Genomic DNA, 26,369 nt, shown 5'->3' with positions numbered 1-26,369 from the left:
CTCCAGGCTCTGAGCCATCGGCCCAGAGCCTGACGCGGGGCTCGAACTCACGGACCGCGAGATCGTGACCTGGCTGAAGTCGGACGCTTAACCGACTGCGCCACCCAGGCGCCCCTATTTTGTAGCATTCTTAAGCACTTCAATGAAGCACATATATGATCACATCATTGCTCTTATTAACTTTTTAATAATTCCCCCCTTACAGAAAACATAAGTTCATGGTGTGCGTAGCCCTTCCCCATCTAGCCCTCCTTATCTCATTGGAACCTACAGAATCCCAAAATTCCTTAAGGCAATTGTTAAGAATCACTTTTTTATTAAGCGCTAATTTGTCAATTACTCTTTCAGTCATCCTACTTTCCTGTTTCATCCCCGGGGTTCATCGGTTCATCATTCTCACCAAATACACCACGTTCCCAGATGTCCCCTTCAAACCGCCCTTGAACGTGCTTGTGTATCATCTCTGTGATGTCACTGCATACAGTGTGGGCTCCTGGACTTTCCCACAGGTTTCCTTCTTTCTGTTTCTGTCTCAAGGCCTCTTGTTCAGCTGGATGTAGGTTTTTCCTAGAGCATCTTCATTCTCAGGGTCTGAGGTTTCATGAGTGCCTTTAGTAGGAGCAGATGGGGTTGTTAAAATAAGAAATAGAGGGGCGCCTGTACGGCTCAGTCAGTTAAGTGTCTGACTTCAGCTCTGGTCATGATCTTACGGTTCAGGAGTTTGAGCCCCGCATCAGGCTCTGCACTGACAGCTCAGAGCCTGGAGCCTGCTTCCAATTCTGTGTCTCCCTTTCTCTCTGCCTTTCCCCTGCTCGCGCTCTCTCTCAAAAATAAACATTTTTTCTAAAATGCTTTAAAAAAAGAAGAAGAAATAGAGGCATACTATTCTTTAAAAGCTAGGAAGGAACCTCAGCGTCTGCTAGCCGAGAGTTTCTCAAGATCTGCGCTATTGACACTTGGGACCAGATAATCCTTTGTTATCTTAAGTGTATCTCTCACCAAGAGTATGTTCTGTTAAGAGAGAGAAAGAGAAGCATCTCTACTCTTACCCGCTAAATACCAGCATTTCCCCTTGCCCCCAAATATCTTCAGATGCTGTGCAAGATGTCCCAAGGTTGACATCCACTGTAATCTAGCCAACCCCCCTTTAAGGGAAAAGAAACTGAGTTACCTGTGTACATTAATTTAGGGACAGATGCTCTGCCCATTCCTCCTGTGAGTTAGAGATTCTGTGAGTGTGGTTGTTTTTTTTTTTAATTATTTTTAGTATTTTTATTTATTTTAGAGAGAGAGAGAGTGTGTGTGTGTGTGCGTGCGCACGCGTCCGAGACAGAGAGAGAGAGTGGGAGAGGGGCAGAGAGCTGTCGGCACAGAGCCTGTTGTGGGGCTCAAACCCATGGGCTGTGAGATCATGACCTGAGCTGAAGTTGGACACTTAACCAACTGAGCCACCCAGGCGCCCCATCTGTGAATGTGGTTATTAACTATGGAGCAAGATAGGAGGAGGATGTGACCATAAATTGATGAATCCAGAGACCAGGTCCAAGGAAATGGCATTTAGGACCAAAGAGAAGGACATCTCAGGGTGGGAAGGCATGGGTATGGTGGGGCAAGACCTGAGTGCTCCCACATGTGACCAGATGTTTCTGGTTAGGAGAGAAGCTAGGCTGATGGGCTCAGGAAATGAGTACTAGTCTGAATTAACCATCTGAGCTATAGGTTTATATTCGTGGATATGCGGAGAAAGCACAGGGGCTAACGGGGAAGTGTGGGAGGGTTTCGTGCAGAGGATAGAACAAGGTCAGCTGTGAGTGTTGAGGACAGTGGAGGTCAATCCAGAACATGTATCAGAAAAGGTTGAAGGAAAAGGTCAGTGTGGTGGTCCCGTTAGATCCACAATGTGCCGGATAGGAGCAAGGAGATGGTAACATCCTCTAGACACCTCTAATCCCGAGTGAAGGGAGTCCTCAGAAAGCCATAGACACTGGCTCAACAGCTCTTTGATGGGGCACCAAGGAGGGGCCCCATGGCCCTCCTTCTCCACAGCCACAGCCCCTACCCTCTTGATCTTACATTCCACACACGGTCTTCACAACCCCTGTCTCACAGATATAGCCAAGCCTTGGGGTTCTAGTTGGGCGCCCATGGGTATAGCCATCTGGTCGACCCTCGTCCTGCCAACTGGGTGGCTTCTGGGTTTGTGGAAGGGGTGGGAGTGGCCTGTGGACAGCTCTGACCAAGTGCAGCAGGGGTTTCTTTCGGCTGTGCCAGTCTTCTGCCAGAAACCCCACCAGGAGTATTAGGATCACAGCCCCAAGGCATATCCGGACCAGATTGCCCTTGGTGTAGTGCTGCTGGGCAAGACCTGGAGGAGAGAAGAGAAATTAGGGCAGGTTATAAAAGCCCATCTTCAGGACCCGCTTCAAGGGACATCTTGCGTTCCTCGTGGCCATAACCCTCATCTAAGATCCTATTATTCTCTGCTACCTACAATGCCAGTCTCCTTACTAGAAGCCCCCTCCCCTCCTCACCAAAGCTGGATACTTATTCTCTAAACATCACCTCTTCCCATACTTTCCCTCCCCACACACAGTCGCTCTCTGGTTATTTGGCTAATTGCAGAAGAAAAGATTGTTACAAGGGGTAGAAGAAGACATGGATGGAATTTATCCTTCTCTGATCCTCTAGAAAATCTCAACCTCCCCCCCCCCGATGTTAATGATCAATTCTGAGTTCCAAGTGCTGATATTTACCCTTAATATTTTACCCACCAGGACCCAAGATCATAGAGCCTTAGCTTTCATACAGGAAAAGCAGTCAACTTTAGGGGAAGACATAGGAATGGGAATGGGGAGGGTCCAGGGAGGACCTGTTACTCACCAATTGGAGAGTCTGACCCCTTTGGAAAGATGGTGATATTCCTGGAAGGCTCTGGGAGTCAAAAAGGGTGAGGGGGGGGGAGTTTAAAGAGATGAGACCATCTCCTCTAGCCCTGTTCCTGCCCCTATCCTGAATATATGCACTTGGGAGGCAAAACCTCATGGCTATAAGAAAAGCATGAGCTACAGAGTCAGGCTATCCAGATTTGAACCCCAGATCTGTCACGAATTAGATGTGGAGCCTCTCCCAAGTGACTCAACGTCTTGAGTCAGTTATCCCATCTGTCCAGTGAAAATAATTATAATGCATCACAGGTTAATGTGAAAATTAAGCCAATAACAATAATAACAGCATGAGACGCAGTGCTTGATATATCATAAGCACCCCATACATGCTAGCCCTCCTTCTGTCACTCCACAAGTATCCCCAGAGACTTTCCAGGTGTTCAGCTGTACTCATCAGACAGGTGCATGTTTTAATATACTGTGAAAATCGGTGTAATAGGTAGTCCGTAGGACAGGGGAAACTGCATAACCCAGTGTCAGAAAAGGTTTCCTGAGGGACTGAAGCCATGAGGAAATGGAAGGAAAGGCAGAGCTAGTGGCTTGGCTGCAGGGTCACGAAGAGATGTCGAGTACCCAGAAGAGCTTCATCTGACTCTGTATGGCTGAGGTTTGCATGAGGAATGAAGACTGAAGGAATCAACAGTGGCTGATCTAATGGCATTGGATTTAAAAGCATTGAACATTAAGCTGAGAAGCCTGAGCTATATTCTAAGGGTGATTAGGAATTCAGAAGGATTTTCTTTTAGTTTTTTTTTAAATTCCAGTTTCATACAGTGCAATATATTGGTTTCAGGAGTAGAGTTTAGTTATTCATCACATACCTATAACAAGCTCTCATCATAACAAGTGTCCTCCTTAATGCCCATCCCCCATTTAGCCCATCCCCCATCAACCCTCAGTTTGTTCCCTGTCATTAACAGTCTCTTATGGTTTGTTTCCCTCTCTCTTTTTTTCACTTCCATATGTCCATCTGTTTTTGTTTGTTAAATTACACACATGAGTAAAATCACATATCTGTCTTCCTGTGACTTATTTCTCTTAGCATAATACACTCTAAATCCACCCACATCATTGCAAATGGCAAGATGTCGTTCTTTTTTATCCTTGAGTAATATTCCATTGTGTATATGTACCACATCTTCTTTATCCATTCATCAGTTGATGGACACTTGGGCTCTTTCCATATTTTGGCTATTGTCGATAGTGCTGCTATAAACATTAAGGTGCATGTGCCCCCTTTGAATCAGCGCTCCTGTATCCTTCGGATAAATACCTAGTAGTGCAATTGCTAGATCATAGGGTAGTTCTACTATTAACGTTTGGAGGAACTACCATACTGTTTTCCAGAGTGGCTGCACCAGTTTGCATTCCCACCAACAGTGCAAGAGGGTTCCCCTTTCTCTGCATCCTCGCCAACATCTATTGTTTCCTGAGTTGTTAATTTCAGATGCTGTAGCATCTGACTTCAGCTCAGGTCATGATCTCACAGTTTGTGGCTTTGAGCCCCATGTTAGACTCTGTGCTGACAGCTCAGAGGCTGGAGCCTGTTTCAGATTCTGTGTCTCCCTCTCTGTCTGCCCCTCACCTGCTCATTCTCTCTCTCTCTCTCTCTCTCTCTCTCTCTCTCTCTCAAAAATAAAAATTTTAAAAAGAAAGGTAATGCTGGCCTTGTAGAAGGTGTTTGGAAGTTTTCCTTCCATTTATATATTTTTTAATAGTTTGAGACGAGTTTAATAGTTTAATAGTTTAATTTTCTGCTTAGATGATCTGTTCAGTGTTGTAAGTGGGATGTTAAAGTCCCCTCCTGTTGCTGTATTATTATCAATGATTTCTTTATGTTTGTTGTTAATTGATTTATATATTTAGGTGCTTCCAAGTTGGAGGGGAATAAATATTTACAATTGTTAGACCTTGTTGGATAAACCCCTTAAATATGATGCAGTGCCTTTCTTCATCTCTTACTACAGTCTTTTGTTTATTTTTTTTTAATTTTTTTAATGTTTATTTATTTTTGAGACAGAGAGAGACAGAGCATGAATGGGGGAGGGTCAGAGAGAGGGAGACACAGAATCTGAAACAGGCTCCAGGCTCTGAGCTGTCAGCACAGAGCCCGACGCGGGGCTCGAACTCACAGACCACGAGATCATGACCTGAGCCGAAGTCGGCCGCTTAACCGACTGAGCCACCCAGGCGCCCCCATTCTTTGGTTTAAAATCTAGTTCGTTGGGGGCAGCTGGGTGGCTCAGTCGGTTGAGCGTCCGATTTCAGCTCAGGTCATGATCTCACGGTCTGTGAGTTCGAGCCCCGCGTCGGGCTCTGTGCTGACAGCTCAGAGCCTGGAGCCTGTTTCAGATTCTGTGTCTCCCTCTCTCTGACCCTCCCCCATTCATGCTCTGTCTCTCTCTGTCTCAGAAATAAATAAACATTAAAAAAATTGTTTTAATCTAGTTTGTTGGATATAAGTATGGCTACTCAGCTTCCTTTTGATGACCATTAGCATGATAGGTGGTTCTCCATTCCCTCACTTTCAATACACAGGTGTCTTTAGCTCTAAAATGAGTCTCTTGTAAGCAGCATATAGATGGTTCTCGTATTCTTTTTTCAACGTTTTTTTTTTTTTTTTTTTGGACAGAGAGAGACAGAGCATGAATGGGGGAGGGGCAGAGAGAGAGGGAGACACAGAATCGGAAACAGGCTCCAGGCTCCGAGCCATCAGCCCAGAGCCTGACGCGGGGCTCGAACTCACGGACCGCGAGATCGTGACCCGGCTGAAGTCGGACGCTTAACCGACTGCGCCACCCAGGCGCCCCGATGGTTCTCGTATTCTTACCTATTCTGATACCCTGTGTCTTTTGACTGGAGCATTTAGTCCATTGACGTTTAGAGTGAGTACTGAAAGATACGAATTTAGCACCATTGTGTTATCTGTGGATTTCATGTTTGTGGTGATGTTCTCTGGCCTTTTGTAGTCTTTGTTACTTTTGGGTCCCCCCCCCCCGACTCAAAGAGTCCCCTTTAATATTTCTTGCAGGGCTGGTTTACTGGTCACAAACTCCTTCAGTTTTTGTTTGTCTGGGAAACACTTTCTCTCTCCTTGTATTCTGAATGACAGCCTTGCTGGATAGGGTATTCTTGGCTGCATATTTTCCACAAGCATTCATCACATGGAATATATACTGCCACTCCTTTCTGGCCTGCCAGGTTTCTGTGAACAGATCTGCGAACCTGATGTCTTCCCTTGTAGGGTAGGGACTTTTTTTCCCTTGCTGCTTTTAGGATTCTTTCCTTTTCTGTGTATTGTGTGGATTTGACTATGATGTGTTGGTGATGGCCAGCTTTTGTTGCGTTCAGTGGGAGTTCTCTGTGCTTCTTGGATTTCAATGTCTGTGCCCTTCCCCAGATTAAGGAAGTTTTCAGCTATAATTTCCTCAAATAAACCTTCTGCCCGTTTTTCCTTCTCGTCATCTTCAGGAACCCAGAAGGCTATTTTGAAACAGGATGGTGGAGAATCTCACCAGGGTGTTAGAAAGAACTTGCTGGCCTCAGGAGTCTACCAGAGAGCCAGAGTTGGGTAGAGCAGAGATATCTAACCTGTCCTCAGGGGATCTGCCAAGGTTTTTTGTCTCAACAGAAATGGAGACTTTTTCCAGGAAAAGCGAGGGGAAAGAGAACTACAGCATGAGGGAAGCATGTTGTGTGGGACTGCGTTAGTAAGAGGATGCACTGAGCAGTAGGAAACAAGATTACGCACGTGGACCACAGCAAAGTCAGAAGCAATGAGTGATGGTCTTCCCATCATAACCTTGGCTCCGCCACCTTTGAAACGGCCACATTATCCAGAATGCTCCTCTGTCCCCAAGCTCAGAGCCCACCTCTATCCCATCCTTGATCCTCAGACCGAGGATTTTCCTTGGACAAGTCAGGTGGTTTCCTGAAGCAGACTAGAAGCCCACGGCCCTAGATGATGAGAGAGAAACCAGTTCTCATACTCTTTTCTGCTGGGCTCTGAGTGCCTGGTTACTCACCAGTTGTGGAGCCTTTGTTGATAAATGAGATGTTCAGTCGCCTGGAGGCTTCTGGGAATTCTAAACAAGAGGGTAATAAGACGGTGGATCACGTCAGGTCTTCCCAGTGAGTCCCTACACTCCATACCCCTTCTGAGATATCTGGGCTTCCTGCAACCCCTTTCTCTGACACACTTTGTACAGACACTGAGGAGAAACAAACACAGAAGGGCTGTAAGAACATGTTGTTTTCTATCAGTGGCTTAGTAAGAAATGGATCCATTCATCCATCGATGGGCATTACGTTATTTCCTCTTTTTTGGCTATTATGAGTAACGCTGCTATGAGCATTTATGTACAAGTTTTTGTGTGAATGAACATCTTTCATTTTTTAAATTTTGGGGGGGCTATATCCCAACAAGTGGAATAGCTGGGTCCTGTGGTAGTTCTGTGATGAGGTCATGTGACAGTTCTTCCTGAGGGAGCTGCTGGACCATTTTCCATGGCAGCCGTGGCTCTTTTTATTCCCACCAGCAGTGTCTGAGAGTTCCAGTTTCCCCACATCCTCACCAACACTGCTGTGCATTATTATTATTATTATTATTATTATTATTGATTACCATTCTGGTGGGTATGATGAATTTCATGGTATGTGAGTTACAACTCAACTAAAAACATAAGAAATGGATCAGTAGGTCTGTGCAAGCTCAGTGGCTGATATCAGTCTCTGAGCATAAGAGGCTCCCCTCCCTCCTAAGGTCATTTTCTTAACCAGGGACATTCCCGATTCCATGGGCACCAAAATATTTCCTAAAACCCCTCAACCTATAAATATATAGCTCCTGTTGAGGGTGGGGAAAGTCTCCGAGGTCCTTTATTATGGCAGAGTCAGCTCATCAAAGCCTAGCTTATGCTCGCCTATCTGTGGTATAAAAAGAGCTTGGATATTATGGGTTCTCCATTATTTCTCTTCCTGTGAGTTTCATTAATAAATTTTGGGTCATCGGGGTGCCTAGGTGGCTCACTCAGTTAAGCGTCTGACTTTGGCTCAGGTCATGATCTCACAGTTGGTGAGTTCGAGCCCCACGTCAGGCTCTATGCAGACAGCTCGGAGCCTGCTTGGGATTCTGTGTCTCCCCCTCTCTCTGCCCCTCCCCTGCTCATGCTCTGGGTGTCTCTCTGTCTCTCAATAATAAATAAACGTTAAAAATTTTTTAATTAAAAAAATAAATTTTGGGTTGAATTTAGATTAAACAGGCGGTATGTGCATATCACGGAATACTACTCAGCCATAAAAATGAACACACTATTGATAATCATAATAATTTGGGTGGACCTCAGATCATCGTGCTGAGTGAGAAAAGGCAGCCTCAAAACATTCCATGCTATGTGGACCTTTCCATTTATGCAAAACATTCCCAAAATGACATTAAGAAGAACAAACTAGCACTTGCCAGGGGTAGGAGGGGAGAGGGTGCATGTAACTACAAAGGGGTAGCCTCAGGGATATCTTTCCAGGACGGAATAGTTCTGTATCTTGAGTGCAATGGTGGTTACACGGATCTACACATGTGATACATTGCTGGAGAACTGAATACAAATATTGTGTCAGGGTCAGGTTCCCAGTTTTTATGTCGAACTACAATTATGCAAGATGTAACCACCGGGGAAATGTAGGCAAAGGATACATGAAATCTTTCTGTATTGTCTTTGTAACTTCTTGTGGACCTACATCTCGAAAGTTTTAAAATTCCAATGAGAAATACACACACACACACACACACACACACACACACACACACACAGTGTGCCTCATTTGGCATGACAGACCCCATATTGTTCTCAACCTCACATGTCAGCACTTTCTCCTCCTCCTTGGCTCTTTTCAGCCTGCTTCTATTCCTTGGGATTTGGGTCTATCCCCAACACACAGGGAATGCTAGAGATGCCACAGCCTGATGTACAATCTCTTAAGGCACAGGCAGGTATCCTACACACTGGAATCCACTGAGATGCCTTTGAAGATGGGGGCACACTATGGCTCACACAAACTTTAATCCAGTGGTTCTCAAAGTGACATCCCCAGATCAGCAGCATCCGTATCACCTGGAAAAGTGTCAGAAATGGACATAATTGGACCCCACCGCAGACCTTCTGAATCAGGAACTCATGGGGTCCAGAAACCTAGATCACCTCCAGGTGATTCTCAGGCCCCCTAATCTTTGAAAACCACTGGCCAATGGAATCAGAGACTCAAAAACTAGAGTCCAGGAAGGGTGCCTGGGTGGCTCAGTCAGTTAAGCGTCCGACTTCAGCTCAGGTCATGATCTGGCAGTTCATGAGTTCAAGCCCTGAGTCAGGCTCTGGGCTGACAGCTTGGAGCCTGGAGCCTGCTTCGGATTCTGTGTCTCCCTCTCTCTCTGCCCCTCCCTGCTTGTGCTCTGTCTCTCTCTGTCTCAAAAATAAATTTAAAAAAAACATTTTTTTTAAATCTAATATTGTTACATACATTATTATACTCGCCTTCTTTATAGGCAGAAATAAGCAATTTTTAAATATATCAAATGTGTGAAAGAGAGAAGTGAATTAAATCAAGAAATACAGAGGGGCGCCTGGGTGGCTCAGTCGGTTAAGCGGCCGACTTCGGCTCAGGTCATGATCTCGCGGTCCGTGAGTTCGAGCCCCATGTCGGTCTCTGTGCTGACAGCTCAGAGCCTGGAGCCTGTTTCAGATTCTGTGTCTCCCTCTCTCTCTGACCCTCCCCCGTTCATGCTCTGTCTCTCTCTGACTCAAAAATAAATAAACGTTAAAAAAAAATTTTAAAAAAATTAAGAAATACAGATAAAGGGGAGAAAGAAAAGAAGGGGTCTGTGGGTCTATACCCCAGACACCAGGATGAATCCTCCAGAATTTACCTGTCACAGAGGAAGGTGGTTCTGTGGGTAACCAGCCAGGGGTTGCAGAAGTCCCTAGGAAATCAGAAAAAGAGAGACTTCTGTGCTGTGTCAGCTGTGGGTCCTGAGTAAATAATGAAGCATTTCTGTGACCCATTTTCCTCACCTAGAAAAGGAATATGAGAAAGGTCACATCACTGGACTGTCACGGGTATTAAATAGCACACCTAGCACATTCGGGGGGCTAATTAATGACAACCCCTGTAGCTGCCTTCCTTGCTCTTCGAACCCCTGTTCTGTCCCTTTTCCTGGATCTCTGTGATCTGCACCTTACTTCATCCCTTGGAGTAAAACTGACTCTTGTGTCCTGGAAAAGCAGATAAAGAGGCAGAAGCTATGGATACATGTGGGGACGGGGGAGGCGATACAGGGAGAAAGGGTGATGGCTGTATAACAAGACACAGCCCCTTTCTACCCCAGGACATTTGCTCACACGACCCTATATCCCTGCATCCCATCTCACTACTCCACCCACCTGGTTAACTCTTCCTCTGCCCTGAGATCCACATCAGACATTGATTATTCAGAGAAACCTTCCCAAACTGCTTCCTCTTTAGCTCCTAACAGCACCATGTACGTCTAATTCATAACGCACATCACAGTCACGACTATACATGTTGTGCTGGATGCATCTCGAAGAGTGTTTGCTCTAATTACTGTATGTAAGTATTAGGTGTCTGTGTGTATATATGTGTGTGTGTGAAAGAGAGAGAAAAATACCATATAGAGTTTCAAGCAGTCCCCAGCAAAGCACCAGCCACAGCATAGGTACTTTTGAAATATATGCAATTTAAAAAGCAATAAGTGAACAGGGACCCAAAAAAGGAAAAAATCTATAGAGGCAGGAGGATTAGTGGTTTCCTGGGGCTGAATGAGCAGTGGGGAGTGCCTGCATATGGCCATGAGGGATGTTACAGGGTGATGGAAATACTCTACAAGTGGATTGCGGTAGTGACCACACAACTCTGTAAATTTACTAAACACCACTGAATTGTACACTTAAAACAGGTGGATATTTGCTAAGCACCTGCTATGTTCTGGGAGCTATGGGTGGGGGTGGGGATCCAGCAGAAAAGAAAACAGAAGTTAACGTCTGTCTTTCTGGAGCTCACATTCCAGGAGGCGGGGTCAGACAGATGATAAACACCATAAATCGGTATGATGTATGCACAGGTGTAGATGCCATGAAGAAAAATTAAGGCAGAGAAGGTAGCAGAGTGCATCAGAGAGGCAAGAATGGGACTTTTGACTGAAGGCCTGAAGGAGAAATGGAATGAGCCCTAAGAATATCTGGGCGGGGCGCCTGGGTGGCTCAGTCGGTTAAGCTTCCGACTTGGGCTCAGGTCACGATCTCACAGTTCGTGAGTTCCAGCCCCGCGTTGGGCTCTGTGCTGACAGCTCGGAACCTGGAGCCTGCTTCGGATTCTGTGTCTCCCTCTCTCTCTGCCCCTCCCCCACTCAGGTTCTGTCTCTCTTTCTCTCTCTCTCTCAAAAATAAATAAACATTTAAAAATAAATAAAAATAAAAGGATATCTGGAGAAAGTGTCCCAGCAAGTGCAAAGTCCCTGAGGACATAACGAGCCTGCATATTCAAGGAAAAGCAAGATAGGATGTAGTCGATACTATCCTAACCACTTTATATGGTCACAGACAGTAACCAGTCTTATCGTGGTGGCCATTGCATAATGCATACAAGTATCAAATTACTATGTTGTACACCTGAAACTAACACACTATCGTATGTCAATTCTTCAATGTAAAAAGAGTGTTTGAAAAAAACCAAGATGCTGGCGTATCTACAGCAGAGTAAATGAGGGAGGGGCAGTAGGTCAGGCAATCAGGCAAAGGAGGGGCTTGGAGAGGAGTGAGTGCCAGGGAGTCAAGCAAAGGCATGACCATCATCTGATTTTGACAAGCTCTTCTGAAAGGATTCCTCTTGCTGTGGTTTGGCAAACGCTCAAAAGAGGGCAAAGGTATAAAGTCTTGCAAACCCCAACCGGTAGGTAAACATACGTCCTGGAGATTAATGCACAGCCTACTGTCAGCAGCACCGTATTACAGAAAAGTTGCCAAGAGGTTAGTTCTTTAATGGTCTCACCACAAAGAAGCAAAGGCAATTATGTGAGGGGATGGAGAGGTTAGCTAATGCTCTGGTGGTAATCATGTTGCAATATATAAATGTATCAAATCAGCTTGCTCTAACATCTTATACAGTGTTACGCGTCCCTTATATCTCCATTTTTACATTTGTTTAGTTAAAAAAGTTAAGGGAGGGGCACCGGGGTGGCTCAATTGGTTGAGCATCTGACTTCAGCTCAGGTCATGATCTCATGGTTCGTGGGTTCGAGCCCCATGTCAGGCTCTGTGCTGACAACTCAGATCCTGGAGTCTGCTTCAGATTCCGTCTCTCTCTCAAAAATAAACATAAAAAAAAAAAAAAAAAGATGTGGTAGGAGGCATGTGGTGGGAAAGGACACCAATACTTAGAAGAAAATGCCTCTGAGTATTACAGCAAAAACGCAGAAGTGTCTTCCTTTGAATGTTCGTGTTGTTTTAAGGGCAGTTACAATCACTTAGATTAAATGTACCATCTTAAACATTTAAGTGTATAGTCAGTGGTATTACGTACAATCACATTGTCGTGCGGGCAGTCTCAGAACTCTGTGCCCATTGCACACTAACTCCCCTTCTCTCCTCGCCTGACTTGCCAACCCCCTCTCCATTCTCTGCCTCCGTGATGCTGACTACTTTTAGATGCCTGATGTGAGTGGAACCAGACGGTATATGTCCTTGTGCGACTGGCTTACTTGACACGGTGTGACAGCCTCCAGGTTCATCCATACTGGAGCACATGCCAGGATCGCCTTCCTTTTTAAGGCTGCGTGACAGCTCTTCCATTGTGTGTTATATACCCCATTTTCTTTATGAACTACGCTGTCCTCTTTGGAAAGAGGCACGCTTTAGGAATGAAAGACAGATACCTGCTACAATGCACACGAAACTCACAAACACTAGGCCGAGCGAAATAAGCCAGTCACAAAAGGCTGCATGTTATAGGACTCCATATATGTGAAACTCCCCTCCCCCCCCCCAAAAAAAGGCAGATTTATAGAACTAGAAGGTAGATTTGTGGTTGCATGGAAAACGACTGCAAACAGGCTCCGGAGACCCCTCAGAGGTGATGGAAATGGATTAACACTGAGTTGTGGTGATGGTTGGACAACTCCGTGAACTTACTAAAAACTGTGGACACTTAAAAAGGGTAACTTTAAAAAAAAAATTTAATGTTTATTTATTTTTGAGAGAGAGAAAGACGGAGCAGGAGCAGGGGAGGGGCAGAGAGAGAGGGAGACACAGAATCCAAAGCAGGCGGGGCGCCTGGGTGGCTCAGTCGGTTGGGCGGCCGACTTCGGCTCAGGTCATGATTTCGCGGTCCGTGAGTTCGAGCCCCGCATCGGGCTCTGTGCTGACAGCTCAGAGCCTGGAGCCTGTTTCGGATTCTGTGTCTCCCTCTCTCTGACCCTCCCCCGTTCATGCTCTGTCTCTCCCTGTCTCAAAAATAAATAAACGTTAAAAAAAAATTTAAAAAAAAAAAAAGAAGGGCACTGGCTGGGATGCACACTGGGTGTTGTAAGTGATGAATCACTAAAGTCTGCTCCCAAAACCAATATTGCACTGTATGTTAACTAAAATTTAAACTAAAAAAAAAAAAAAGAATGGAAGGCAATTTGTAGTGAATAATGACCTCACTAGCTAGATTTCAATGAAAATAAGTCTAAGTACAAATACATTTTCATTTTACCCTGTACTAACTTTATTCATCCACTGAGGACCAGAAGGAGAAGAATTTTCCCCTCGCTAATAGATAGAATCATTACTCTTTTGTACATTGGGGCATTTTAAACAGTTCAGTTGCCGGGTGCTTGGTTGGCTCAGTCAGAAGAGGACACAACTCTTGATCTCCCAGTGGTGAGTTCAAGCCTCATGATGGGGCTTGAGATTATTAGAGATTTTTTTTTAATAAATGGACGTTAAGGAGGGCACTTTTCGGGATGTGCACTGGGTGTCATAAGTAAGAGATAAATCACGGAGTTCTCCTCCTGCAGCCAAGACTACCTTGTGTGTTAACTAACTTGAATTTAAATATAGGTGATAGATAGATAGATAGATAGATAGATGATAGATAGATAGATAGATAGATAGATAGATAGATAAACAAATTTTAAATAATTCAGTTGCTTCGATACTTGGGAAGGCACATAACCACAAAACAGTGGTGAACATAAAGTATCAACAATGGTTTTTACATTTGCATCAGTTGATGCAAAGGGCTTAGCGGCAGGCTTTGTCGTAAAGATACCTTGCACTTCGACTCTTACGAATAAGAAAGGCTGAAAGGATGGTGACTGTATGAAGGGACTCAGTTTCCTTCCTGGAACACGGACACTTTTTAAGTCACTTCCCTATGTTTTTTTGCTGCTACTTGCTTGTGTGTGTGTGTGTGTGTGTGTGTGTGTGTGTGTGTGTGTGTGTGTGTTTTAAGTTTGTTTGTTTTGAAACCTACATGAGACACAAGGCATTCTCTGTAGTATTAAGAATTATTTTTTCTAGTATATATACTCTGTAGTAGAGACAATAACAACCTCTCAAATATGCTCGTGTCCTAACCCCCAGAATCTGTGAATACGGCACCTCGCATGGTAAATGGGACTTTGCAGGTGCACTTAAGGATGTCGGGGTGCAGAGGTTATCCTGATTATCCAGGTGGACCCAGTGTAATCGCAGTGTCCTTAAAAGTGGAAGCAGAAGGGGGAGAGGGGCAGACGAGTCTGAGACTGAACATGCTACACTGCCAGCTTTCATGATAAAGGGAGGGACCACGGGAGCCGAGGGATGCAGGGGCCTCTAACAGCTGGAAGAGGCAGGGGAGAGATTCCTCCCTGGGGCCTCTGGAAGGGACACAACCCAGCTGACGGCTTTGTTTTGTCCCATTTGTGAGACCCATTTGGGACCTGACCTCCAGAAGCGTAAGGGGATAATACATTTGTGGGGGCACTTGGGTGGCCCCGTCGGCTGAGAGTCTGACTTTGGATTTCGGCTCAGGTCACAGTCTCACAGTTCGTGAGTTCAAGCTCTGCGTTAGGCTCTGTGCTGGCAGTGCAGAGCCTGCTCTGTATTCATTCTCTCTCTCTCTCTCTCTCTCCCTCCCCCCCCCCCCAATAAATAAATACACATTACAAAGAAATACATTTGGGCTATTTTAAGCCAGTGGATTAGTGGTGATTTGCTAAGGCAGCTCTAGGAAACGAATACACCCTCCAAAGCCTCAGGCTTCTCCTGGTCTCCCACCTCCTGTGCACCTGCTGGTCCCTCCCCCTGGAACTTCCAGCAGAGTTTGCAAGGGCTGCGGAAGAAAGGCGGGGTCTGCACCTCCCTCACCTGTGACCACAAGCTCCAGGGGGTCGCTGGGGGCTGACCACAGGTATGGGTGTTGGCTGGAAAAGCTGTAGCATCGGTAGATCCCACTGTGGGCAGCAGTCACTGTGATGATGGGGAAATCGGCCCTGTACCACCTCTCAGGTCCCTTGTAGGGGCCAGTGTCCCCCTCCTTGTATAAAGCAAATTGGTCAAAACCGTATTGGCTGCGACACTGTAGAGTGACATCCCCTCCTGGGGACACGGCTGGGCCAGGCTGGGCTGAAAGCGAGGGCTTGGCGTAAACTCCTGGGGAAGAAAAAGAGAGCTCTGGTATTAAAGACAGTGGCCAGCGTGTCAGGCCTGAGTATGGGAAGGTCCCCCCACCTCCTAAGAACTAGGGAACTTGGCAGGTGTTTCCCTCCTAGAGAACGCACTCGCCCTGCTACCTGCTCACAAAAAGTTTAAGGGAGTGTGACCAGAGTCACATCACAGTGCCCAGACTCAAATCCTGGTTCTGTCACTGAGGAGCTGGGGGGGGGGGGGGGAAGGGGGGGCGCCTGGAGATGAGTCTCCCCCTCTCTCTGTGCCTCAGTGTTCTTTACTATAAAATGGGCATGGCTGGATGAAGCATTACGTATCAAGCGTTTAGCAGAGTGCCTACTGGATCACCAGCTCCCCAACTATGATGGTAGTAACAAAATAACTGAAGCTCATCTCACACTGCAAGCCAGTGTTACAGAACACAATCTGTGTTGTAAACCTGTATCAAAATGCCAGCTTCCAGGGGTCATTCCAAGCTTATGACTCATATCGCCTCATTGAAGCCTCACAAAAGCATAGTGAATTCGTCGCTATGAATACCCCGGTTTTAAAAAGGGAACTTGGGTGTACGATGCTAAATAGCTTGCCCAAAACCATAATATACTAAGTGGCAGAGGGGCGCCTGGGAGGCTCAGTTGGTTAAGCATCTGACTTCAGCTCAGGGCATGATTTTGCTGTTCATGAGTTTGAGCCCCGCGTCGGGCTCCGTGCTGACAGCTCAGAGCCTGGAGCCCACTTCAGATTCTGTGTCTCCCTCTGTCTCTCTGCCTCTCTCTCTCTCTCTCTCTCAAAAATAAATAAACATGAAAAAATTAAACTTGGAGGCAATTGTGAATAGGAAGGGATATACTTAATGAGAAGGTAGCATTTGAGTCAGCCCCAAAGGCAAAGCGGGTACCCTTGCGTGGGGCATAAGGACCACTGCACTGGCTCAGGGATTAGGCTATGCAAAGTTTAAAGGGGTGCCAAAAAAACCCTCAGCAATGAAGATAAATAATATTTCAATGCATTCATCAAACCAAAATTAATGCAAATAATTCATAGTGAACAAAATATCAAGATTTTATTTTATTTTTTTTTTTAATTTTTTTTTCAACGTTTTTTTATTTATTTTTGGGACAGAGAGAGACAGAGCATGAACAGGGGAGGGGCAGAGAGAGAGGGAGACACAGAATCGGAAACAGGCTCCAGGCTCTGAGCCATCAGCCCAGAGCCCGACGCGGGGCTCGAACTCACGGACCGCGAGATCGTGACCTGGCTGAAGTCGGACGCTTAACCGACTGCGCCACCCAGGCGCCCCAAAATATCAAGATTTTAAACAAAGATTCCAACTGTGCCTAGTGGAGCCTGAGGCAAAAGGTTCAAAACACTTTTGTGTATTTCTTTTTTTAAATTTTTTTTAACGTTCATTTATTTTTGAGACAGAGAGAGACAGAGCATGAACGGGGGAGGGGCAGAGAGAGAAGGGGACACAGAATCGGAAGCAGGCTCCAGGCTCTGAGCCGTCAGCCCAGAGCCCGACACAGGGCTCGAACTCACGGACTGTGAGATCGTGACCTGAGCTGAAGTCAGATGCTTAACCGACTGAGCCACCCAGGCGCCCCACTTTTGTGTATTTCTATGGTTAATTTTTTCCACACTATTAACATAGTTGAAAAAAATACTGAAAAACCAAGTTATTAAAACTCGTGAATTATTCTAAGTTTATTTCATTTGTACCACTCTCCTCCCCCTACCCCCCCCAAAAAAAGAATTTATTATCATCAGACTCTCCTGGCTTTCGTGGAGGCAAACTCATCAATGATATTTTCAAAATCTATCTGGAATAGAACCATTTAAAAAATACATTAGAAATAAAAACCTAAGCTGCAAACACTTTATGCCATCAAAAAATAAAAATGCATTAGAATGTGGCTAGAGTAGGGGCGCCTGGGTGGCTCAGTGGGTTGAGAGACTGACTTCGACTCAGGTCATGATCTCATGGTTTGTGAGTTCGAGCCCCGCGTCGGGCTCTGTGCTGGCAGCTCAGAGCCTGGAGCCTGTTTCAGATTCTGTCTCTCCCTCTCTCTCTGCCCCTGCCCTGTTCATGCTCTGTCTCTCTCTGTCTCAAAAATAAATAAAACGTTAAAAAAAATGTTTAAAAATGCAGAAAATGTTACTGAGAATAATATGATATGTCTAAAGACAATAAAAAAAGAGGGGCGCCTGGGTGGCTCAGTCGGTTGGGCGGCCGACTTCGGCTCAGGTCACAATCTCGCGGTCCGTGAGTTCGAGCCCCGCGTCGGGCTCTGTGCTGGCAGCTCAGAGCCTGGAGCCCGCTCCGGATTCTGTGTCTCCCTCTCTCTCTGTCCCTCCCCTGCTCATGCCTCTGTCTCTCTCCATCTCTCAAAAAATAAAACGTTTTAAAAAAGCATGATATTTTGTTCAGCGTGAATGTTTTTGTGTTGATTTTGATTGTTTTAGAAAGATATTACATAGACATATTATGAGGATCACTGCGGGCGGTCGGCACCTCCCCTAAATGCATGGGCAAGGCTAGGGCCCTACTCGCCCCATCCTAACTAATCCGGGACCCTGGGACTCGGGGTTCACTGTCATTACCATCCCCCTTTTGGCCTTCCTGGAGCCCCGAGGCCACAGGTGCAGCCACCCCCTCCCCCCCACACACACACCCATCCAGGTACCGGTAGCCACCAGCTCCAGCCGGTCGCTCGGGGGAGACCAGCGGGTCCCGTTCTGGTAGGAGCAGCGGTAGCACCCGGCGAAACTTTGCTTCATGGCCGGGATGAAGAGGACGGCCTGATCCTTATACTTCCCAGACCTCAGCTTCTCCAGGCGGTACAGGTCCACACCCGGAGGCCCCTGGCATTGGATGGTCACCGGCTTCTCCAGCGGCACTAGGGAGCTAGGCAGGGCGTGGAGGGAGGGCTTGGGCAGAGAGACTGGAAGGGAAGGGGAGCCTGGTGGAGGGCGCCTTCCAAACAGACCCCTCCTCCCGGGGCCCTCACCCTGTCCGCCCGCCCCTCCCCCGTGCAGGCTGAACCCAGAGGGATCCAGGACTCACCCTGCCGACTTTGCACCACCTGCCCCAGACACAGCCCTGAACAGAGAAGAAAAGGACCAAACGCTAGGACCTCGCAGAGCCCACACTCACACCTGCAGAGCAGGTGGTAAGACATTTGCATGCATTCATTTTCTCTTGTCCTCTTTTTTTTTTTTTTTTTTTTTTTTTTTTTTGAGGACACACACACACACACACACACACACACACACACACACACACATAATTTAAGGGCCGGAAGAAGCCGGCCATAAAAGGCTGCATATTGTAGGGTTCCATTTACCTGAAGCGTGCTGAATAAGTAAATCTGCCCAGAGAAAGTAGATGTGTGGTTGCCAGGGGCTGGGGGCAGGGGGGATCGAAAGGGGATTGTCACGGACAACGTTTCCATTGAGAGTGGTTACAACGTCTGGCAACAAAATAGAGGTAGCGGTGGTGGTTGTATACATTGTGAATGTAGTAAATGTTATTAACGATACATTTTATGCTAAGTTTGTTATTTTACCACAATCCTTATATTTTTAGTGTTTTTATTATTTATTTTTGAGAGAGACAGAGTGTGAAGAAGAGGGGCAGAGAGAGAGGGAGACACAGAATCCAAAGCAGGCTCCAGGCTCCGAGCTGTCAGCCCAGAGCCTGACGTGGGGCTCGAACTCATGAGCTGGGAGATCATGACCTGAGCCAAAGTCGGACGCTCAACCGACTGAGCCACCCAGCCTCTCCAACCACAATTTTTAAAAAGCCAACCAGTGGGGCGCCTGGGTGGCGCAGTCGGTTAAGCGTCCGACTTCAGCCAGGTCACGATCTCGCGGTCCGCGAGTTCGGGCCCCGCGTCGGGCTCTGGGCTGATGGCTCGGAGCCTGGAGCCTGTTTCCGCTTCTGTGTCTCCCTCTCTCTCTGCCCCTCCCCCGTTCACGCTCTGTCTCTCTCTGTCCCAAAAATAAATAAAAAACGTTGAAAAAAATAAAAATAAAAAAAAAATAATAAAAAAATAAATAAATAAATAAAAAGCCAACCAGAGATTCCTTGCCCTGCTCCTAATGCACACACTTTTGGCAACCATAAAGAGAATTACCTTCTCTCTGAAAAGGGCGCTGTGTGCCGGGTGTATAACATTGTATAAATTGAAGGCGTGTGTGTGTGTGTGTGTGTGTGTGTGTGTGTGTGTGTGTGTTGATTTGATACATTTATATATCACAAAATGATTACCTCCACATTGTTAGCTAACACCTCCATCATGTCACATAATTCCCATTTCTCTTTTTTTGTGGTGAGAAACCTTAGGATTTTCTGCAACACAGCATCGTTGGCCTTATCACCATGCTGTGCATTAGATCCAGATGGGGTCTGTTGCATTATATCTTGTCAAGAGATCTGGAGGTGTGTTAATCATGGATTCCCCACTGTTTTAACCCATATCCCAGGTGGGGGGGCAGTGCCTGGGTGGCTCAGTCAGTTGAGTGCCCAACTGTTGATTTCAGCTCCATCATGATCTCATGGTTCGTGAGTTTGAGCCCTGTGTCAGGCTCTGTACTGACAGAGCAGAGCCTGCTTGGGATTTTCTCTCTCCATCTCTCTCTGCCCCTCTCCCGTTCATGCTGTGTCTCTCTCTCTCAAGATAAATAAGTAAACTTTTAAGTATAATTGCATTATTATGGGTGAACAAATATTATTCATGCCTGAGGACTGTAGTATTGGCCTTGTATATTTTTCCTAGAGTCACTATTTGCCTGGCTTATGTCCATCCTCGTAGTTTTCCTTGACCCTAATGTCTGATTCTTTTTTTTTTAATTTTTTTAATGTTTATTTATTTTTGAGACAAAGAGAGACAGAGCATGAACAGGGGAGGGCCAGAGAGAGGGAGACCCAGAAACTGGAACAGGCTCCAGGCTCTGAGCTGTCAGCACAGAGCCCGACGCGGGGCTCGAACTCACGGATGGCGAGATCATGACCTGAGCCGAAGTCGGACGCTCAACCGACTGAGCCACCCAGGCGCCCCCCTAATGTCTGATTCTTTACACGGTTCCCAATAGTCTCCCATGTAATTTTATACACCTGTCAACCTGTATAATCTATGAATTCCGCTTTCTCCCTTAGAGGCGCCTTTCCCCCATTTTCCTTCTACCTTCTCTACATTGAACAGCTGCCTTTTTTCTCTCAAGCTAAGACTCTTTTTTTTTCCTTTAATCTTTCGGCTGAGTTGGTAGCATTTCCTGTTTTAGTCTCACCAGTATTGCCAAATTTAGCAAATAAAAACATAGGACTCTCGCTTAAATGTGAATTTCAGAAAAACCGTGAATATTTTTTTATAGTGTGACCCATGAGATGCATAGGATATACGTAGGCTTAAAAAAATTATTTGTTGGGGTGCCTGGGTGGCTTGGTCGGTTAAGCATCCGACTTCGGCTCAGGTCACGATCTCGCAGTCGGTGGGTTCGAGCCCCGCGTCGGGCTCTGCTGACAGCTCAGAGCCTGGAGCCTGTTTCAGATTCTGTGTCTCCCTCTCTCTGTGACCCTCCCCCGTTCATGCTCTGTCTCTCTCTGTCTCAAAAATAAATAAACGTAAAAAAAAATTTTAAAAAAATTATTTGTTGTTTCTCTGAAATTAAATTTCCCTGAGATTTGCTGTGCTTTGTCTGGTAACCCTTATCCTTGCGCGCACGCGCGCACACACACACACGCACACACTCATGCACACATGCGCACACACTAGAAGGGGGAGTAGTTATCGTTTTGATTATAAACATAAGGAAGCTGGACAGAGAGGCGACGCAGTTTCTCTCAGCTCACACAGATGGGAAATGGCTGAACCTGGATGATCCCTGACTCCAGGGCTCAGCGGATGACTGCTTATCTCCAGCCCCCCTCTGAGCCCCGGGTTCTGCTCCCTATACCCACACTCTACCCACATCTTTGTCCACTGCCCAAGACACAAGCCCCTCTCAGCCTCTCCATGGGTTTCCCTGCAACCTTCTAATGTGACTGGAGGTATTCCAGGTGCCCTTCTGAGCGCTTCCTGTATGCACTCTGAATCACGGCAATCCTACCGGTTAGGGACCGCTGTTAGCCCCATTTTATAGATCAGCCTATAGAGACAGTCTCCTGTCCACTGTCCTGCAGCCAGTAGGAGGTAGATTCTAACACCAGCAGCATATTTTAGTGGTAAAGAATGTGAACGTGGCACCAGACTCTTTAGTTTATTCAAGTTCTAGATATGCGACCTTAAACAAGTTCCTTAATCCCTCTGGGCCTCAGTGTTCTCCTCCATAAAATGGAGGTAATAATAGCCCCTACCTACTCAGAGTGCTGTGGGGAAGAGGTGAGTTAAATGTCTGTTTAAAAAAACAAAACAGGGGCGCCTGGGTGGCGCAGTCGGTTAAGCGTCCGACTTCAGCCAGGTCACGATCTCGCGGTCCGTGAGTTCGAGCCCCGCGTCAGGCTCTGGGCTGATGGCTCAGAGCCTGGAGCCTGTTTCCGATTCTGTGTCTCCCTCTCTCTCTGCCCCTCCCCCGTTCATGCTCTGTCTCTCTCTGTCCCAAAAAAAAAAAAAAATTAAAAAAAACAAAACAAAACAAAACAAAACAAAACACGGGGGCACCTGGGTGGCTCAGTCGGTTGGATGCCCGACTTCAGCTCAGGTCATGATCTCACACTCCGTGAGTTCGAGCCCCGCGTCGGGCTCTGTGCTGATGGCTCAGAGCCTGGAGCCTCTTCAGATTCTGTGTCTTTCTCTCTCTCTCTCTCTCTCTCTCTCTCTCTCTCTCTCTCTCTCTCTCCCTTCCCCCACTCACACTCTCTGTTTCTCAAAAATAAAATGTTTAAAAATTAAAAAAAAAGAATTGGAGACACCGGTGGATGAGGAAAACAGAATCTTAATGCATAGTCCACCTGAGATGTGCTAAGCTTCTGTAGTAAGCTCATAGCAGCGGCCATGGTGAGAGGATAAGTGAGGTAACATCGGGATAGGGCAAAGGTAGCTGTTCTCTGTTAAGCAAAATTACTGAGCTATAACACATACCAGAGTAAAGATGAGATAGGTGAACATTAATATAATTGTTAAGCTAACCGATTAAAAAAAAATTAGTCGAGGGGCACCTGGGTGGCTCATTTGTTTAAGCTTCCGACTTCGGCTCAGGTCATGATCTCGTGGTTCTTGGATTCCGTGCTTGCTTGCCCTCCTCTCTCTGTCTCTCTCTCTCTGTCTCTCTCTCTCTCTCTCCCCTCCCCAGCTTGTGCTTTCTCTCTCTCTCAAAAATAAGTAAACAAACATTAAAAAAAAAAAAACCCATGGAATAACACCCAGCCCATAGTAAGTGTTACATGAGGGTGTGTTAACGCATGGCTGACAGGCGGTTTGCGCTCATGGCGTTTTCTTATCCCCAGAACACAGCTGTTCCTTCCTGCTTGGCCCCTTGGAGCCTCTGTCCTTTTAGCAAGAATGTTCTTCTGGAGAAATAGGAACTCATTCATCTTATAACTGGAAGTTTGTTCTCTGTCCATCTACCTCCTCGTCCCCCCCCCCCCCACCCAACCCCCGGCAACCACTGGTCTACTCTCTCGGCCTTAGTGAGCTAGACTTTCTGGGGTGCCACATATATGTGAGATCATGCAGTGTTTTCTTTCTGCACCTGGCTTATTTTGCTTAGCGTCGTGGCCTCAAGGCCCATCTGTGTTGTTGCGAATGGCAGGATTATTTCCTCCAGTGCTGCAGGGTTTGCTGACAGAATCTAGTCCTGATGTCACCAAGTCCATTTTTAAAACATGGTACATAGAGACAAAGTTAGAACCCCAAGCCGAAGACCCGTACGGTTCCCAACCGAGCCATGAAGAGAATATAACAGAGCAACAGACAAACACCACCTCCCTGGGGCCCTGTTTTCCCACCCAACAAAGGAAGGGGCCCTCATAGTTCCCCCGAATTGCCCTGAAATCCATTTCCGATCCAATGTTTTAAAACATTCTGAGTCTCATAGCCCACTGCCTGTCCCACGGCGTTTCCCAGAACAGCCCTCAGGACTCACCGAGACCAAGAAGGGCAGACAGGGACGGGGCCATGGTCCTTCAGCCCGTCCAGAGCTCTGTAGCCCAGGAGGGACGCTGCAGGGAGTGGGAGCAGAGACACAGGATGTGGTGAGGATCCAGAACCCTCTCTTCCCTTCCCCCAGCAGCCTGGCCTTTCCTAATTGCGGCTCATGAAGCTGGAGACATCCCCTCAGTAGCGTGACTTGCTCACAAGCTCGCAGAAGCTCGTTTATCTTCTCCCACCAGCCCAAGGTGGTACTGTGTCTGCCTCCTGAGGCGTTGAGATGGAATGCTAGCTAAAGGATCTCCTTCATGGGATGGTTTCATGGAGCTTTCCGTTGGACATCTGAGATTATCCCCGGCGGTAAGAAGTTTTCACGAAGGAATAGCAGCATGTTTAGCATGCCCCTAAGCCTCGATGAGGCAAAGAGCTTGGCATTTTCGCGTAACCAGGAAGTGAACAGTGTGGCTGGAATCAAGAGTGCAAAATGCTGAGGCTGATGAGGTTATCATAGAGGTTATACAGGGTGTCCCAACTTCAGTGCTATTGACATTTGGACCAGGTGATTGTCGATGTAGGGACGGGCTGTCCTGTGCTTCTGGGAGGTTCAGCAGTATCCCTGGCCTCCATCCACTAGATATCACCAGCACAACACCCTCTCCAGTTGTGACAACCTGCAAATATCTAGACATTGCCACCTGTCCCTTGGAGGACAAAATCACGCCCGGTCGAGAACCACTGGGTTAGATCATTCAGGGACTCCAAAGGCAAGATTAACTTAGGTGCACAGGGCACCCGGGTGGCTCAGTCGGTTGAGCATCCAACTTCGGCTCAGGTCATGTTCTCGTGGTTCATGGGTTCAAGCCCCACGTTGGGCTCTGCGCTGACAGCCCGGAGCCTGCAGGCTGCTTCAGATTCTGTGCTTCCTCTCTTTCTGCCTCTCCCCCACTTATATTCTGTCTTTCTCTCTCTCTCTCTTAAAAATAAACAAACATTAAAAAATAAATAAATAAGGGCACCAGGGTGACTCAATTGGTTAAGTGTCCGACCTCAGCTCAGGTCATGATTTCACAGTTCGTGGGGTCAAGCCCCATGTCAGGCTCTGTGCTGACAGCTTCGGATTCTGTGTCTCCCTGTCTCATTCTGCCCCTCCCCACTCATGCTCTGTCTCTTTCTCAAGAATAAACAAAAAAATTTTTTTTATTTAAAAAAAAATTTTTTTAATGTTTATTTTTGAGACAGAGAGAGACAGCATGAACGGGGGAGGGGCAGAGAGAGAGGGAGACACAGAATCTGAAGCAGGCTCCAGGCTCCGAGCTGTCAGCACGGAGCCCGACGCGGGGCTCAAACTCACAGACTGTAAGATCATGACTTGTGGCAAAGTTGGGTGCTTAACCAACTGAGCCACTAGGTGCCCCAATAAACAAACATCTTTTAAAAAAAGATAGAAACTTGGGTGTCCAAATATTTCTTTGTAACCTGACTCACTTTTCAGACACCACCTCCTTTGACCCTCACACAAGACTGAGAAGCAGATACAGCTTTAGTCCTACTCAAATGGGAAAACGTGAGCTTAGAAGAAAACGTATTTTTCTACTTGAAGCGTGGATGCCGGGAGCTGAGTAATCGATCGATCACCTCCGGCTTAGCACATGCACACGTGCATCCAGGTAATCGACATCTTCTGTGATTTTTCTCTGCCCTGTGGTTCTCATTTCGTTTCTCCAGCTTCAAGGAGCAGCTCTGAAATCACAGTCCGTGCGAATTTGTTCGTGTTTGCAGAACTTTATTTTGCGTCTTGCAAATGTTAATGCTGTGGAAGTCATTCATCTTTCCACTGCACACTCGGGGTTTATGGACCACTCATATGTCTACAGCACAGTTACTTGCTTCAACACAGTAATCCCCACAGTGTCCTAATAAGGGACAGACACATTATATCCAAATATCTCTGCTGTGAACAATGCTGAGCTAAATATCATTCTGCAGACGCCCCTATGGACACATGTGAGAATATCTTTAAATTATGTTTACATTTCCAACAGGAAATTGCCCAATCTTTTACTCACAGCCAAATGGCACTTCAGACTCACTGTACCAGTTCCTTCTCCCAGCAATACAAGAAGGTGCTCACACGCCCAAAACTTGAGGTGGCCCAGCCTCCTCATCTTTGCCAGTTTCTTTTCTCTAATGGCTAAAGAGGTGAAGCATCTCATCGCCTGCTCACCTGAGCTTGGAGTTTCCCTTCTGTAAATTAAAATTCCAGCTTAAATTAAATTAAATTCCAGCTTAAAGAAGAATGTTTAAATGTATGCACCATCATGCAGCTGGTGGTTGCCAAAGGAGAGTCTGAACCCAGGTGAGCTCATCTATTCCAGAGTCTAAACTCTTACCTGATAACCCATCCCACCAAGTGTCAACCGTCCCTCCCTCCCCAGCATCATCCACATTGTTTCCTCCCCTCGGTTATTTCCATCAACGAACACACATTCTCAATCCCCCACTACTTCTCGTACCCCTCACTCCAAACCACGTCTCCGGTTCTCACCACACCTGCTGTTAGCTTTCTACTTTACTTCCTTTTGTCAAAAGTTACTGAAAAAGTTATTGTTCATACCAGCGTCAGGGCCTCTCCTTCTCAT

At 46.5% G+C, this 26,369-nt stretch overlaps 1 protein-coding gene across 3 annotated transcripts; it reads right to left on the bottom strand.

The window, feature by feature from the left end:
• Positions 1-167: 167 nt before the first annotated feature.
• Positions 168-24,910, bottom strand: GP6 (glycoprotein VI platelet). Of its 3 annotated transcripts, none has more exons than XM_058706334.1 (8): positions 23,726-24,907; positions 18,708-18,743; positions 18,316-18,585; positions 15,344-15,628; positions 9,865-9,918; positions 6,971-7,030; positions 2,881-2,931; positions 168-2,365 (listed from the first exon to the last, which is right to left on the bottom strand). In XM_058706334.1, exons 1-8 carry the CDS (start codon positions 23,757-23,759, stop codon positions 2,070-2,072), a joined length of 1,086 nt encoding a protein of 361 aa, XP_058562317.1. In that variant the 5' UTR covers positions 23,760-24,907; the 3' UTR covers positions 168-2,069. The 3 variants fall into 3 exon arrangements, with proteins under 3 accessions (XP_058562317.1, XP_058562318.1, XP_058562319.1); XM_058706335.1 differs by having other exon boundaries at positions 18,328-18,585; positions 23,726-24,898; XM_058706336.1 differs by lacking the exon at positions 18,708-18,743 and having other exon boundaries at positions 23,726-24,910.
• Between the last annotated feature and the right edge of the window lie 1,459 nt (positions 24,911-26,369).

Source organism: Neofelis nebulosa, chromosome 17 (assembly GCF_028018385.1).
Source record: "Neofelis nebulosa isolate mNeoNeb1 chromosome 17, mNeoNeb1.pri, whole genome shotgun sequence".
Classification (NCBI taxonomy): domain Eukaryota; kingdom Metazoa; phylum Chordata; class Mammalia; order Carnivora; family Felidae; genus Neofelis; species Neofelis nebulosa.
The sequence above is the reverse complement of the archived record's forward strand: the minus strand, read 5'-3'. Positions and strand labels throughout refer to the sequence as shown.

Bases quoted from the DNA above. Each gene is read 5' to 3' on its own strand.
- GP6 (XM_058706334.1), bottom strand. From the start codon at position 23,759: ATGGCCCCGTCCCTGTCTGCCCTTCTTGGTCTCG. The intron at 7,031-9,864 runs GTAAATTCTGGA...CCTCTTGTTTAG, and splicing joins ACCACCTTCCTCTGTGACAG to AATTCCCAGAAGCCTCCAGG. The intron at 2,366-2,880 runs GTGAGTAACAGG...TCTCTCCTCCAG, and splicing joins GGGGTCAGACTCTCCAATTG to GTCTTGCCCAGCAGCACTAC.